This window comes from Crinia signifera, chromosome 6 (genome assembly GCF_055691185.1).
Source record: "Crinia signifera chromosome 6, ASM5569118v1, whole genome shotgun sequence".
NCBI lineage: Eukaryota > Metazoa > Chordata > Amphibia > Anura > Myobatrachidae > Crinia > Crinia signifera.
Window position 1 is genome coordinate 14,158,027 of NC_139222.1, and position 17,140 is coordinate 14,175,166.

General features: G+C 47.2%; 1 protein-coding gene across 4 annotated transcripts in view; it reads left to right on the forward strand.

The window, feature by feature from the left end:
• LOC146010003 (uncharacterized) overlaps positions 1-16,824 on the forward strand; it is a 65,005-nt gene extending 48,181 nt beyond the window's left edge. Inside the window, exons 1-5 of one of the 4 annotated variants that reach the window (XM_083150749.1) lie at positions 1,233-1,626; positions 3,074-3,152; positions 5,225-5,322; positions 5,456-6,755; positions 14,093-16,824. In XM_083150749.1, coding sequence (XP_083006875.1) covers positions 3,119-3,152; positions 5,225-5,322; positions 5,456-6,755; positions 14,093-15,747 — 3,087 coding nt within the window. In that variant the 5' untranslated portion in view covers positions 1,233-1,626; positions 3,074-3,118 and the 3' untranslated portion in view covers positions 15,748-16,824. Of the gene's footprint in view, positions 1-1,232; positions 1,627-3,069; positions 3,153-5,224; positions 5,323-5,455; positions 6,756-14,092 lie in introns of those variants that run through there. The other 3 variants (XM_083150748.1, XM_083150747.1, XM_083150750.1) reach the window with 3 other exon arrangements.
• Positions 16,825-17,140: the final 316 nt, after the last annotated feature.

Genomic DNA, 17,140 nt, shown 5'->3' on the forward strand with positions numbered 1-17,140 from the left:
TAAGTGCCTCAGAGGGTTATGCGTGTGGTACTTATATATGACAGGCTTATCTGAGGTGAGTTTTCAGGGAATGCTTGAAAGTATGGAGGCTAGTGGAGAGTCTTATTGTGCGTGGAAGGGCATTCCATAGGGTGGGAGCAAAGATGCCCAAACATGGCCGGACAGGCCGCGCAGACATCCAGGCACAAGGCACAGAAATCGCAAAGACGTCCAGACATGTTGCAGAGATACCCGGACAAAAGGCACAGACATGACGCCTGGCTTCAAGGCAAAGATGCCCGAACATGGCCCAGAGATGGCCGGACACGACGCACAGACACCCGGGCACAAGGCGTAGACACGGCGCCAGGACACAAATCATAAACACATCGCAAAGACGTCAGGACATGTTGCAGAGATGATACTTGGACACGATGCACAGACGTCCGGAGATGAGGCACAGATGCCCGGGCACTAAGCACAGATGCCCGGCCATGACCACAGATACGACACCTGGACATGAGGCACAGAAGGCGGGGCTTGATGCAGAGCTGCTGAACACAAGGAACAGACACCTGAACACGAGGCACAGACACCTGAACACGAGGCACAGACTCCTGGTCACAACGCAGAGACTCCAAGAGACGACGCCCGGACACAAGGCATGGACATGGCACCAAGCATGACAAACAGACGCTCAGAGACACATGGACACGAGGCACAGGCGTCCGAACATGACGCAGAGACGCCCAGATGAGATGCACAGACGCTCGGAAGTGACGTTTGCATGCCTGGACACAGGGAATAGACATGACGCCAGGACACAAGGCACAGACGCCAGGACACAAGGCTCCAACCCTTGATGCAGATTCCCGGGCACAATGCGCAGACCCCCGGACACAAGGCGCCTGAACATGATGCAGAGTTGCCCAGACAAGACAAACAGATGCCCAGAAGTGATGTTCAGATGCCTGGACACAGACGACCAGGCACAAGCTACAGACAGGACACAAAGCACAGAAGCCTGGACAGATAGCACAGATGATTGAACATGAGGCACACTCACAGATGCCTGAAATCGATGCACAGACACGCAGGCAACAAGCATGATGACATCCCAGCCCCCATGTCACCACACAGGAAGACCCGCCCCTGTGACACCACTCACCACACAGGCAGTCCCGCCCCCATGTCACCACACAGGAAGACCCACCCCCATGTCGCCACGGCCATACAGAAAGCCCCGCCCCCATGTCGCCACACAGGAATCCTGGCACCTGTACACCCCATCTACGTGCACCATCACCTCGGCTCCTACCCAGGCCGCCACCAGCGCTGGCCAGTCAGAGTATAGTGAGAGATCAGAGGCCACGCCCTGTTTTGGGGGCGTGACAGAAGGAGGAGCCTGGGGGAATCGTTAGTGTGGCCGCCGGCCGGTCATTGAGGAGGATTCAACTTGCGTTCCCGAATCCAGAGTCAATCATTCCCCACTTGCGCCCTGTGCGTTCCACCCCACTTCCGGGCTGTGCGTTCCACCCCACTTCTGGGATCTGCGTTCCAACCAACTTCCGGGCTATGCGTTCCACACTAAAGGAAGGGAGTTTTCTTCCATAAAATATCTTCCGAGTCTCGGTCCGGCACCAGCAGGTAATGGCGTCTATTATACAACGGAAGCAATATGTAGTATCCTACTATACAGGGGGAGCAGGCTGTGGTGTCCTAATATACAGGGTGAGCGGCATGAGTCATCCTAATATACAGGATGAGGGGCTTGTGGTGTCTTACTGTACAGAGTGAGCAGCCTGAGGTGCCCTACTATACAGGTGGAGAAGCATGTACTGTCCTAATGTACAGGGGAAGCGGCCTGTAGTCTCCCTACTATATAGGGGGGAGTGGCCTGTGGTGTTCCTACTGTACAGGGGGAGTAGAGTGCAGTGTCCTACTTTACAGGGGGAGCGGCCTATGGTGTCCCTACTGTACAGGGGGAGCAGCCCGTGACATCCTACTTTACGGGGCAGCGGCCTGTGATGTGTCCTACACTGTACAGTGGGAGTGGAGTGCAGTGTCCTACTATACAGTGGGAGTGGCCTGTGGTGTCCCTACTTTACAGGGGAGTGACCTGTGGTTTCCCTACTGTACAGGGGAAATGGCCTGTGGATGCCTACTATACAGGTGTAGTAGCAGTATTTACTGTCTTACTGTACAGGGGGAGTGGCCAGTGTCATCCTGTTATACAGGGGGCGCGGCCTGTGATGTCCTACTAGACGGGGGAGCAGCCTTTGATATCCTTCTACATAGGGGGAGCAATCTGTTGTGTGTCCTACTATACATGGTGAGAAGACTGTAGTGTGCCCTACATAGAGGTGTTCTATACAGGGGGAGCAGCCTTTTCTGTCTTACTTTACAGGGGGGAGCAGCCTGTGGTGTGTGCTACTACACAGGGGGAGCGATCTGTGGTGTGTCCTACTATACAGGATGGAAGCCTGTACTGTGTCCTACTATATAGAGGGAGCGACCTGTGGTGTCCTACTATACAGGGAGGAGTGGTCTGCAGTGTTGTACTTTACAGGGGGAGCATCCTCAGGTGTCCTACTACACAGTGGAGTGGCATGTGGCGTTGTACTATACATGTGGAGGGGCCTGTGGTGTTCTTTTATTATTTTACAGGGGGAGTAACCTGTGGTGTCCTGTTATTACCCTGATTCAGGGGATGCAGTCGGTGGGGTCCTGTTATTACCATTTTACAGGGGAAGCACTCTTTGGTGTCCTGTTATTTACTATTATACAGGGGGAGCAGGCTGTGGTGTCCTGTTATTACCATAATTTAAGAGAAGCAGCCTGTGATGTCCTGCCCAGGATTTCTATTTTACTAGTTGTTAATAATAGTTTGTGCTTTATATTTTACACCTGGCCAGTGCCCTGTATACCTCCAGCATTCTGTCCTTTGCGCTGTATACACCGTGGTAGTAGTCATCACCTCTTCTTATTCACATAGTATAATGAAACACTAGAGAGGGTCCGGGTAACCTGTGAGGTTCTTCTATAGTATGTATCATTGTGTGTGTCAGGTGTCACTGTCTGTCTCTCCATGCAGGAGGAGGAGTATATAGAGGAACACAGGGGTCTGTACAAGGACGTGATGATGGGGAATCACCGGCCCCTCACATCACTGGGTAAGAGGACATTTATTATATAGGGGAAAGAAGGTATGGGGGCCCCCTATATAATCACATATATACAATGTATTCCGTCAGTGTGTGTCACCTGCAGATGGGCCCAGTAACAGATACCCCAGAGAGATGTACCCGTCCTCTATATTCCCAGGATAATCACATATATACCATGTCCGCAGTCACTGGGTGTCTCCTACAGATGGGGCCAGTAACAGGAATACCCCAGAGAGAATTCTCCCTGTCCTCTGTATTCCTAGGATAATCACATATATACCATGTCCTCAGTCACTGTGTGTCTCCTACAGATGGGGCCAGTAACAGAGATACCCCAGAGAGATGTCCCCGTCCTCTATATTCCCAGGATAATCACATATATACCATGTCCTCAGTCACTGTGTGTCTCCTACAGATGGGCGCAGTAACAGTGATACCCCAGAGAGATGTCCCCGTCCTCTATATTCCCAGGATAATCACATATATACCATGTCCTCAGTCACTGTGTGTCTCCTACAGATGGGGCCAGTAACAGAGATACCCCAGAGAGATGTCCCCGTCCTCTATATTCCCAGGATAATCACATATATACCATGTCCTCAGTCACTGCATGTCTCCTACAGATGGGGCCAGTAACAGGAATACCCCAGAGAGATGTCCCCGTCCTCTGTATTCCCAGGATAATCACATATATACCATGTCCTTAGTCACTGTGTGTCTCATACAGATGGTCCCAGTAACAGAGATACCCCAGGGAGATGTCCCCGTACTCTCTACTCCCAGGATAATCACATATATACCATGTCCTCAGTCACTGTGTGTCTCCTACAGATGGGCCCAGTAACAGAGATACCCCAGAGAGATGTCCCCGTCCTCTGTATTCCCAGGATAATCACATATATACCATGTCCGCAGTCACTGGGTGTCTCCTACAGATGGGGCCAGTAACAGGAATACCCCAGAGAGATGTCCCCGTCCTCTGTATTCCCAGGATAATCACATATTTACCATGTCCTCAGTCACTGTGTGTCTCCTACAGATGGGGCCAGTAACAGAGATACCCCAGAGAGATGTCCCCGTCCTCTGTATTACCAGGATAATCACATATATACCATGTCCTCAGTCACTGTGTGTCTCCTACAGATGGGGCCAGTAACAGAGATACCCCAGAGAGATGTCCCCGTCCTCTGTATTCCCAGGATAATCACATATATACCATGTCCTCAGTCACTGTGTGTCTCCTACAGATGGGGCCAGTAACCGGAATACCCCAGAGAGATGTCCCAGTCCTCTGTATTCCCAGGATAATCACATATATACCATGTCCTCAGTCACTGCGTGTCTCATACAGATGGACCCAGTAGCAGATATACCCCAGAGAGATGTCCCCGCCCTCTGTATTCCCAGGATAATCACATGTATACCATGTCCTCAGTCACTGTGTGTCTCCTACAGATGGGCCCAGTAACAGAGATACCCCAGAGAGATGTCCCTGTCCTCTGTATTCCCAGGATAATCACATATATACCATGTCCTCAGTCACTGCGTGTCTCCTACAGATGGGCCCAGTAACAGAGATACCCCAGAGAGATGCCCCCGTCCTCTGTATTCCCAGGACAATCACATATATACCATGTACTCAGTCACTTTGTGTCTCCTACAGATGGGCCCAGTAACAGAGATACCCCAGAGAGATGTCCCCGTCCTCTGTATTCCCAGGATAATCACATATATACCATGTCCTCAGTCACTGCGTGTCTCCTACAGATGGGGCCAGTAACAGAGATACCCCAGAGAGATGCCATTGTCCTCTGTATTCCCAGGACAATCACATATATACCATGTACTCAGTCACTTTGTGTCTCCTACAGATGAGCCCAGTAACAGAGATACCCCAGAGAGATGTCCCCGCCCTCTGTATTCCCAGGATAATCACATATATACAATGTCCTCAGTCACTGTGTGTCTCCTACAGGTGGCCCAGTAACAGGAATACCCCAGAGAGATGTCCCCGTCCTCTGTATTCCCAGGATAATCACATATATACAATGTCCTCAGTCACTGTGTGTCTCCTACAGATGGGCCCAGTAACAGAGATACCCCAGAGAGATGTCCCCGTCCTCTCTATTCTCAGCACTGTACAGAGGAGACTCAAAGGACCCCACAGGAGGATCAGGTAGGTGAGATTTAGGGTCTCCCCAATATACCAAAGTGACTGTGACTGTAGAGAAGCAGATTACATCCAAATATGTGCGTTGAATAATCTTTTACTGAATTCTAAAATTTATTTTATTGCTGCTTTTATATAGGATGAAGACCGCATGATTAACAATAGGGCAGAAGATACAGAAGGAGAAGAAGAGACGGATGTGACTGATATTAAGGTAGAAGATACAGAGGGAGAAGAAGAGACGGATGTGACTGATATTAAGTTAGAAGATACAGAAGGAGAAGAAGAGACAGATGTGACTGATATTAAGGTAGAAGATACAGAGGGAAAAGAGACCGACATGACTGATATGAAGGTAGAAGATCCAGATGGAGAAGAAGAGACGGATGTGACTGATATTAAAGCAGAAGATACAGAGGGAGAAGAAGAGACGGATGTGACTGATATTAAGGTAGAAGATACAGAGGTTGAAGAAGAGACGGATGTGACTGATGTTAAGACAGAAGTTACAGAGGGAGAAGAAGAGACAGATGTGACTGATATTAAGGCAGAAGATACAGAGGGAGAAGAAGAGACAGATGTGACTGATATTAAGGCAGAAGATACAGAGGGAGAAGAAGAGACAGATGTGACTGATATTAAGGTAGAAGATACAAAGGGAGAAGAAGAGACAGATGTGACTGATATTAAGGTAGAAGATACAGAGGGAAAAGAGACCGATATGACTGATATGAAGGTAGAAGATCCAGATGGAGAAGAAGAGACGGATGTGACTGATATTAAGGTAGAAGATACAGAGGGAAAAGAGACCGATATGACTGATATGAAGGTAGAAGATCCAGATGGAGAAGAAGAGACGGATGTGACTGATATTAAAGCAGAAGATACAGAGGGAGAAGAAGAGACTGATGTGACTGATATGAAGGAAGAAGATACAGAGGGAGAAGAAGAGACGGATGTGACTGATATTAAGGTAGAAGATACAGAGGTTGAAGAAGAGACGGATGTGACTGATGTTAAGACAGAAGTTACAGAGGGAGAAGAAGAGACGGATGTGACTGATATTAAGGTAGAAGATACAGAAGGAGAAGAAGGGACGGATGTGACTGATATTAAGGCAGAAGATACAGAGGGAGAAGACGAGACGGATGTGACTGATATTAAGGCAGAAGATACAGAGGGAGAAGAAGAGACGGATGTGACTGATATTAAGGCAGAAGATACAGAGGGAGAAGAAGAGACGGATGTGACTGATATTAAGGTAGAAGATACAGAGGGAGAAGAAGAGACGGATGTGACTGATATGAAGGCAGAAGATACAGAAGGAGAAGAAACGTATGGGATTTATATTAAGGCAGAAGATACAGAGGGAGAAGAGTCGTATGTGATGGGTGATCAGCAGTGTAAGGAGAAGGAAATCCCTACAGATACCAGAATAGGTGAGTAATAAACAGTCATTCCATAAGAGTCCCATATTTTCCTCGCTCAGTCAATATTCCAGTCACTAATCCTAGACCCTTCTTTGTCAGTATAGACTTATGAGGGGAATGTATTTGCCCAGTGGTGAAGATTTGACCAGTCTCCTCCCCACACTCTGGTGTATCTCATACATCAGGAGCCATCAGCCCCTATTATACTCCTGCTCTCCCCCTCACATCATGTCACTGTGTGTTACCAGCCCAGAGATCTGACCAGTCTCCTCCCCACACTCTTTGGTGTATCTCATACATCAGGAGCCATCCGCCCCTATTATACTCCTGCTCTCCCCCTCACATCATGTCACTGTGTGTTACCAGCCCAGAGATCTGTCCAGTCTCCTCCCTGCACTCCCTGGTGTATCTCATACATCAGGAGCCATCAGCCCCTATTATACTCCTGCTCTCCCCCTCACATCATGTCACTGTGTGTTACCAGCCCAGAGATCTGACCAGTCTCCTCCCCGCACTCTCTGGTGTATCTCATACATCAGGAACCATCAGCCCCTATTATACTCTTGCTCTCCTCCTCACATCATGTCACTGTGTGTTACCCAGAGATCTGACCAGTCTCCTCCCCGCACTCTCTGGTGTATCTCATACATCAGGAGCCATCAGCCCCTATTATACTCCTGCTCTCCCCCTCACATCATGTCACTGTGTGTTACCAGCCCAGAGATCTGACCAGTCTTCTCCCCACACTCTCTGGTGTATCTCATACATCAGGAACCATCAGCCCCTATTATACTCCTGCTCTCCCCTCACATCATGTCACTGTGTGTTACCAGCCCAGAGATCTGACCAGTCTCCTCCCCACACTCTCTCTGGTGTATCTCATACATCAGGAGCCATCAGCCCCTATTATACTCCTGCTCTCCCCCTCACATCATGTCACTGTGTGTTACCAGCCCAGAGATCTGACCGGTCTCCTCCCCACACTCTCTGGGGTATTTCTTCCATCAGGAGCCATCAGCCCCTATTATACTCCTGCTCTCCCCCTCACATCATGTCACTGTGTGTTCCCAGCCCATATATCTGACCAGTCTCCTCCCCACACTCTCTAATGTATCTCATACATCAGGAGCCATCAGACCCCAATATACTCCTGCTCTCCCCCTCACATCATGTCACTGTGTGTTACCAGCCCAGATATCTGACCAGTCTCCTCCCCACACTCTCTAGTGTATCTAATACATCAGGAGCCATCAGCCCCTATTATACTCCTGCTCTCCCCCTCAAATCATGTCACTGTGTGTTTCCAGCCCATTTATCTGACCAGTCTCCTCCCCACACTCTCTGGTGTATCTCATACATCAGGAGCCATCAGCCCCTATAATACTCCTGCTCTCCCCCTCACATCATGCCGCTGTGTGTTACCAGCCCAGAGATCTGACCGGTCTCCTCCCCACACTCTCTGGTGTATTTCTTCCATCAGGAGCCATCAGCCCCTATTATACTCCTGCTCTCCCCTCACATCATGTCACTGTGTGTTACCAGCCCAGAGATCTGACCAGTCTCCTCCCCACACTCTCTGGTGTATCTCATACATCAGGAACCATCAGCCCCTGTTATACTCCTGACCTCCCCTCTCACATCATGTCGCTGTGTGTTACCAGCCCAGAGATCTGACCAGTCTCCTCCCCGCACTCTCTGGTGTATCTCATATATCAACAGCCATCAGCCCCTATTATACTCCTGCTCTCCCCCCCTCACATCATGTCACTGTGTGTTACCAGCCCAGAGATCTGACCAGTCTCCCCGCACTCTCTGGTGTATCTCATACATCAGGAGCCATCAGACCCCAATATACTCCTGCTCTCCCCCTCAAATCATGTCACTGTGTGTTTCCAGCCCATTTATCTGACCAGTCTCCTCCCCACACTCTCTGGTGTATCTCATACATCAGGAGCCATCAGCCCCTATAATACTCCTGCTCTCCCCCTCACATCATGCCGCTGTGTGTTACCAGCCCAGAGATCTGACCGGTCTCCTCCCCACACTCTCTGGTGTATTTCTTCCATCAGGAGCCATCAGCCCCTATTATACTCCTGCTCTCCCCTCACATCATGTCACTGTGTGTTACCAGCCCAGAGATCTGACCAGTCTCCTCCCCACACTCTCTGGTGTATCTCATACATCAGGAGCCATCAGCACCTATTATACTCCTGCTCTCCCCCTCACATCATGTCACTGTGTGTTACCAGCCCAGAGATCTGACCAGTCTCCTCCCCTCACTCTCTGGTGTATCTCATACATCAGGAGCCATCAGCCCCTATTATACTCCTGCTCTCCCCTCACATCATGTCACTGTGTGTTACCAGCCCAGACATCTGACCAGTCTCCTCCCCACACTCTCTGGTGTATCTCATACATCAGGAGCCATCAGCCCCTATTATACTCCTGCTCTCCCCCTCACATCATGTCACTGTGTGTTACCAGCCTAGAGATCTGACCATTCTCCTCCCCACACTCTCTGGTGTATCTCATACATCAGGAGCCATCAGCCCCTATTATACTCCTGCTCTCCCCCTCACATCATGTCACTGTGTGTTACCAGCCCAGAGATCTGACCAGTCTCCTCCCCACACTCTCTGGTGCATCTCATACATCAGGTGCCATCAGCCCCTGTTATACTCCTGCTCTCCCCCTCACATCTTGTCACTGTGTGTTACCAGCCCAGAGATCTGACCAGTCTCCTCCCTGCACTCTCTGGTGTATCTCATACATCAGGAGCCATCAGCCCCTATTATACGCCTGCTCTCCCCTCACATCATATCACTGTGTGTTACCAGCCCAGAGATCTGACCAGTCTCCTCCCCGCACTCTCTGGTGCATCCCATACATCAGGTGCCATCAGCCCCTATTATACTCCTGCTCCCCCTCACATCATGTCACTGTGTGTTACCAGCCCAGAGATCTGACCAGTCTCCTCCCCGCACTCTCTGGTGTATCTCATACATCAGGAGCCATCAGCCCCTATTATACTCCTGCTCTCCCCTCACATCACGTCACTGTGTGTTACCAGCCCAGAGATCTGACCAGTCTCCTCCCCGCACTCTCTGGTGTATCTCATACATCAGGTGCCATCAGCCCCTATTATACTCCTGCTCCCCCTCACATCATGTCACTGTGTGTTACCAGCCCAGTGATCTGACCAGTCTCCTCCTCGCACTCTCTGGTGTATCTCATACATCAGGTGCCATCAGCCCCTATTATACTCCTGCTCTCCCCCTCACATCATGTCACTGTGTGTTACCAGCCCAGAGATCTGACCAGTCTCCTCCCGCACTCTCTGGTATATCTCATACATCAGGAGCCATCAGCCCCTATTATACTCCTGCTCTCCCCCTCACATCATGTCACTATGTGTTCCCAGCCCATATATCTGACCAGTATCCTCCCCACACTCTCTGGTGTATCTCATACATCAGGTGCCATCAGCCCCTATTATACTCCTGCTCTCCCCCTCACATCATGTCACTGTGTGTTACCAGGCCAGAGATCTGACCAGTCTCCTCCCCACACTCTCTGGTGTATCTCATACATCAGGTGCCATCAGTCCCTATTATACTCCTGCTCTCCCCCTCACATCATGTCACTGTGTGTTACCAGCCCAGAGATCTGACCAGTCTCCTCCCCACACTCTCTGGTGTATCTCATACATCAGGTGCCATCAGCACCTATTATACTCCTGCTCTCCCCTCACATCATGTCACTGTGTGTTACCAGGCCAGAGATCTGACCAGTCTCCTCCCCACACTCTCTGGTGTATCTCATACATCAGGTGCCATCAGTCCCTATTATACTCCTGCTCTCCCCCTCACATCATGTCACTGTGTGTTACCAGCCCAGAGATCTGACCGGTCTCCTCCCCACACTCTCTGGTGCATCCCATACATCAGCTGCCATCAGCCCCTATTATACTCCTGCTCTCCCCTCACATCATGTCACTATGTGTTCCCAGCCCATATATCTGACCAGTATCCTCCCCACACTCTCTGGTGTATCTCATACATCAGGTGCCATCAGCCCCATATTATACTCCTGCTCTTCCCCTCACATCATGTCACTGTGTGTTACCAGGCCAGAGATCTGACCAGTCTCCTCCCCACACTCTCTGGTGTATCTCATACATCAGGTGCCATCAGTCCCTATTATACTCCTGCTCTCCCCCTCACATCATGTCACTGTGTGTTACCAGCCCAGAGATCTGACCAGTCTCCTCCCCACACTCTCTGGTGTATCTCATACATCAGGTGCCATCAGCACCTATTATACTCCTGCTTACCCCCTCACATCATATCACTTAATTCCCAAACCAATAAAACATTAAAAAAAACAGGAAATAATCTACACCTGATGTGCCAGTTCTCATCCGCTACCTAGTAACTCGTAGGGCCAAGAATATAATAACTCAGGAACAGGGCCTCCTCCAGATTGTGCCAAAATATTCGGACTCCAACCAGGAGAGGTTAACCCGTAGCAACATAAACGTAAGGTACTGATACTATGGGGTGCAATAGATAAGAGCGACAAAACGAAAAATTTTGCACAGATGGTAACAAAGTAATATGGAGACGAATGGCGGTGGTGGTGGGGGGGGCACTCACAATTAAAAGAGGCTAGTGATGCACATAGTGCATTCCCACCATTAGCTGCCCCCAACACCATACGCATCACATCACAACAAATAACAGCCGATACTGTATAAAGCAAAAAAAAGGTAAACAAATAAAAAAAACAATGTCAAGGAAGAGATCTTAAGTATGGAAGAACTGGCAACAAGCGAGATTATTTAGGATTCAGAGATAGTTATACTTATCCGCCAGGAGCAAATTTCAGGTTGATACAGGTCAGCCATTGTCCAGTGCATGCCATGCCGGCCTATGACAGTCTAACCACGCAGCAGCTTCTTTTGGGGTTTGAAAGAACCTTGTCACTCCATCGGCAAACACTCTGAATTTTTAAGGAAAGAGCATAGTATATGGGATGTGAAGGTCCCGAAGGCATCTCTTATTAGGGAGAAATTGGGCTCTGTCTTTCTGTACACCAATGATGAAGTCCGGAAAAACAGAGATATTAGATCCATTCCATTTCAAGGGATCGTTGGTACAAACCAGGTGAAGTACTGTGGAGCTATGGAGGTGAGCGGTCACATAGGGACACCGTGCGCTCGTTCCACTGCAAAGTGTGAGAAGTCATCTAGGCCAAAAGATTCCTCAAGCCATTTCTCCAGGAATTGTGTAGGGGAGACACCATCTTCTGACATTGTTACGACGTAGACGGCCTTCCATGTCTGTAGGTTTCCTCTAAACTTCAGTCACTTGAGATTCAATAGTAGCCGTGCGATGTTCCAGTGGGGTGAGTGTGTCTTCCACTGTAGATACCCGAGTTTCGACTTCCCACACCCATCCACAGACCCACTGCAGATCCTGATGGAAGATAGAGAGGTCCAACTGTACCTGTGGAAATTTTATAAGCAAGCCTGGTCTCACTAGCCATCAGTGCATCCAGGACCTTTTGAATAGCATTGGCAGAGGGGTCTGAGGAACCTAGGCTTGCAGAGGGTGGGGGGGGGGAGCAGGTTCCTGAGTATCACTCCCCTGTTTGGACTGGGAAGGGGGGTTCTTGGATAATGTCTCCAGCTTGGCATACGCAGCGGTATGTTGATGGTGCTTCACCCTGGTTGTCAGCAAGCGCGCAGTATAAGTAAATAAAGGATAGTGACCAGTAAGAGACAGGCTGTTACCAGCAGGGAATATGGTCTCCGTACCAATAGAAAAGAAAGCAGGCCTGGATATGGGACCGGTCAGATAGGCAATTGTTGTATAGTGAAGTGAATCAGGATCATGCGGGCCGTACACAGAGCGGGTTTAAATGGGGTCTAGGCCCTAAGTAGATAATGTAGGGAGAGATAATGTGGAGTTGGGTGGCTTATTTCCCAGTGATGCACAGAGTCAAGAGTAACAACAATAATGACACTAACAACCAGAGACAAGTGGCTGACATTCACATTGGTGGAACAGTGAAGGATGAAGGTTAAAGCCATCCCAGCAGACGTGTGGGAGAGCTGTGTCACCCCAGGGGCTAAAGGGGGATAATGGAGGTGAGGCAGCAGAGACTGGGTATATGAGCAGTTATACCTGTGGTCAGGAAGCAGAAGCCGCATATAAGTCTATAGTAATAGCCGGCCCTGGTCACACTGTCAGCGCCTAGGGAAAATGACGGGAACTTCCGGGGTCTGGAGCAGCATAGCGCTGCACCTCACCCAGAAGATGACATAGAGGGTAGCATACCCAGACTCACACATTAACAAGTAGAAAGTAGTATATAAAGGCAATGATGTCATACCACACTCATGGGTAAACATGTGAGCCTTTTTGATTTGGCCCTTTGGGATCGCATTAATCTGGCTGTAATGATGGCAGCTGGTGCCTGGAATGTGTGTTCCTGAATCTGTTGGATTTAAGTAATTTCAGCTGCATCATATTTTCTTCCTCTTATTAAATAGTGATATCTTTTAAATTGTCATGTTATAATTTGCCTCAAAAGTGACAAGAATGTTTTTGTTGATTAGAATTAAGAAATACAAAAAATAGTTTTAAATGGTCTTTCCCTCCGTTCCGAATGATAACAATATTATCTGTGTGGGACACCTGGCTATATCCAAATAGGTTTTTTGTCTGTTTTGTTCGAATATCCATTTCCCCATAAATTGATTAGCATAACTTGGAGCGAATCTTGTGCCCATTGCAGTACCTGTTTTTTTTTTTTTTTTTTATAGAATTCAGTCCTAAACAAAAGTATCTTATTGTGAATTAAAGGCATACTTTCAAGCAGGAAATGTTGAAGATACTTAAATAAATCACCGGATGCAATTCAGTGCACATATTCAGGATTAGTAGTTTTTTTCTATATAATGTTTTATTGGCCTAATTTGGTAGCAGGGTCTGGTGGGTCTGTTCTACCAGAGGATCATATAGAGGCTGCAATTCCTACTACCTATGTGATATATCTATGTATATATCCATCCAGTAATTCACCCCACAAGTTTCCTGTATTTATGTATGAGGGCAGTCTGGATGGATATTGGGGTTCAGCAATGTCACTGGCTGACATAATGATGACATCATAGGGACACAGTGATGTAGCGGTGAGCAGTGCTGTCACACAGGGAATACAGAGTGTTAGCACCACTGGGGCAGGGACTGATGGGAATTGCTATATAGTCTCTGTAGAGTGGAGTTGTGTGTGTACACTGTATAAAGTCCTGGACATAATAATAGTTATATTATCTCCAGCAGGGGGAGACACAAGCAGGGATGCCCTGGAGGAAGATTGCATCTTGTCTGCTGATACTAAACTAGAGGATGACATCACACAAGACTCTCCAGGAGACATCCCCAGTACCCCAAATATATATCCAGTACCTCCCAGTGCTGATATATCATCTGATCCCTCTAATCGTGATGTCTGTTCTTCTTATACCTCAGCTTTTGTTACACATTGTGCAGATCATACATATGTTACAAAATATCCCTGTTCTGGGGGTGGGAAATTTTTAATATCTAAACCACATGTTGTTACACATCAGAGAAGTCACACAGGTGAGGGGCCTTTTCCATGTTCAGAGTGTGGAAAATGTTTTACAAGTAGGGCATATCTTGTTACACATTATAGAAGTCACACAGGTGAGAGGCCATTTCCATGCTCTCAATGTAGGAAATTTTTTACAAGTAGGGCAAGTTTTGTTACACATTATAGACGTCACACAGCTGAGAGGCCATTTTCATGCTCTCAATGTGGGAAATGTTTTACAAGTAGGGCAAATTTTGTTACACATTATAGAAGTCACACAGGTAAGAGATCATTTTCATGCTCTCAATGTAGGAAATGTTTTACAAGTAGGACAAGTCTTGTTACACATTATAGAAGTCACACAGGTGAGAGGCCATTTTCATGCTCTCAATGTGGGAAATGTTTTACAAGTAGGACAAGTCTTGTTACACATTATAGAAGTCACACAGGTGAGAAGCCATTTTCATGCTCTCAATGTGGGAAATGTTTTACAAGTAGGACAAGTCTTGTTACACATTATAGAAGTCACACAGGTGAGAGGCCATTTTCATGCTCTCAATGTGGGAAATGTTTTGCAGGAATATCAGTCCTTCGTAACCATCAAAGAAGTCATATAGATGAAAGGCCATTTCCATGCTCTGAGTGTGGGAAATGTTTTAAATGCAAATCAGATCTTGTTTCACATCAGAGAAGTCACACAGATGTGAAACCATTTCCATGCTCTGAGTGTGGGAAATTTTTCAAATGCAAATCAGATCTTGTTTCACATCAGAGAAGTCACACAGGTGATAAACAGTTTCCATGCTCTGAGTGTGGGAAATGTTTTGTGCAGAAATCAAAACTTAAATTACACCAGAGAATTCACACTGGTGAGAAACCATTTCCATGCTCTGAGTGTGGGAAATGTTTTAAATGCAAATCAGATCTTGTTGCACATCAGAAAATTCACACCAGTGATAAACAGTTTCCATGCTCTGAGTGTGGGAAATGTTTTGTGCAGAAATCAAAACTTTGTTTACACCAGAGAATTCACACAGGTGAGAAACCATTTCTATGCTCTGAGTGTGACAAATGTTTTACATACAAATCACAACTTGTTAAGCATCAAATACTTCACACAGGTAAGAAACCATTTCCATGCTCTGAGTGTGAGAAATGTTTTACGTGCAAATCACAACTTGTTATACATCAGAGAAGTCACACAGGTGAGAGGCCATTTTCATGCTCTGAGTGTGGGAAATGTTTTACAAGAAGGACAAGTCTTGTTACACATTATAGAAGTCACACAGGTGAGAGGCCATTTTCATGCTCTCAATGTGGGAAATGTTTTTCAGATAAATCAAATCTTGTAAGACATCAGAAGAGAAGTCACACGTGAAAAGCCATATACATGCTTAGTGTGGGAAATGATTTCCATGCAAATCACATCTTATTACACATCAGAGATTTTACACAGGTTAGAGGCCATATGTATGCTCTGAGTGTGGGAAATGTTTTACATACTTATCAGACCTTGATAACCATCAGAACTCACACAGGAATAAAACATTACTATGAGCTGTTACACAACAGGGTTGTAACAAAAATCCAGTAACATTTTAAGTAATAATATTTATATTTTCCAGTAGATCTCTGCCCCACTCACCACATTACTAACAGACCATAGTGTTACAGAAGTGTCTACATGTTATCCATGTCAGTCACACACGTAACAGAGAACATGCAGGACCATTTATACAGACATTATGGAACTGTATGGGTAGAATCCAGGTTTTGCTGTTGTGGAATGGTGGATTATGGGAAGTATTTCTTCCTGTGGGGACAAACAATAAAACAGTCACTTTCTTTTCTCTTTCTTGACATTGAAGTGATTTTGTGGAGAATATCTTGTTTTTAGGAGAAATAAGCAACTAATGGTGTTTTCTTGATAATAAATGTCAGTATATTGTGTGGACACTGCAGAAGTAATACACAGCCCAGTGATTGACAGCTCTTGTCACTGCCGATCTGTATGCGTCCTGCAAATGTCAGTGTCCTCATATTTCCACCAGACCATGTAAGCTTCCAGAAATATGGGGGATTTCTGAAACTTGCGCTGACTATGTGCAGCAAGTCTCCTTAATTAGGGTTAACGCCCAACCCCAGAGAACAATGGTAAGGAAGATAGATATTTAGGAGCCTTGCGCTGAGATTTTCACTAATAAAAGATATCTCAAAGGGACCTCTCTTTTATGGTCCTCTCAGAATAATCAATCCGTTGGGTCCTGTCAGAAGAAACTTAACTTACAGTTTAATTCTGGCAGGTGTACACGTAATGGTTTCTTTCAAAACAGCATGTCAGCATAGGATCTCATGTCAGCATGAACTCAACTTACTTGTAATTTCAGTCACGCGTTCACATAAGGGTATCTTTTATCCAACACCTCAGGAATCAGCGGTTAGATGCAAAAGGGTTTATTCCAACACACAACGGTACAGGTACAGGTACAGGTAGACAAAGTTAAAATCCAAACTTGGATGATGCGTGGATGAGTGAGTTCCAATTGCCTGAGAAATCCGTGCTGCAGACACGAGTCCTCAGGTAGAGAGTGTAGACGCTGGAGGCAAGTCTCCGTCAGACGGTGATGTGGACGGGATGCCGGACCTTGCGCTGCTCACTTCAAACACTGCTTGCGGCGGTTCTGTTGTGGAATCATCAACGCGTTTCGGATATCTTGTGTATCCTTTTTCAAGATGATCGCCTCTTTGTTTGCAGGATATATAAAGGGTGA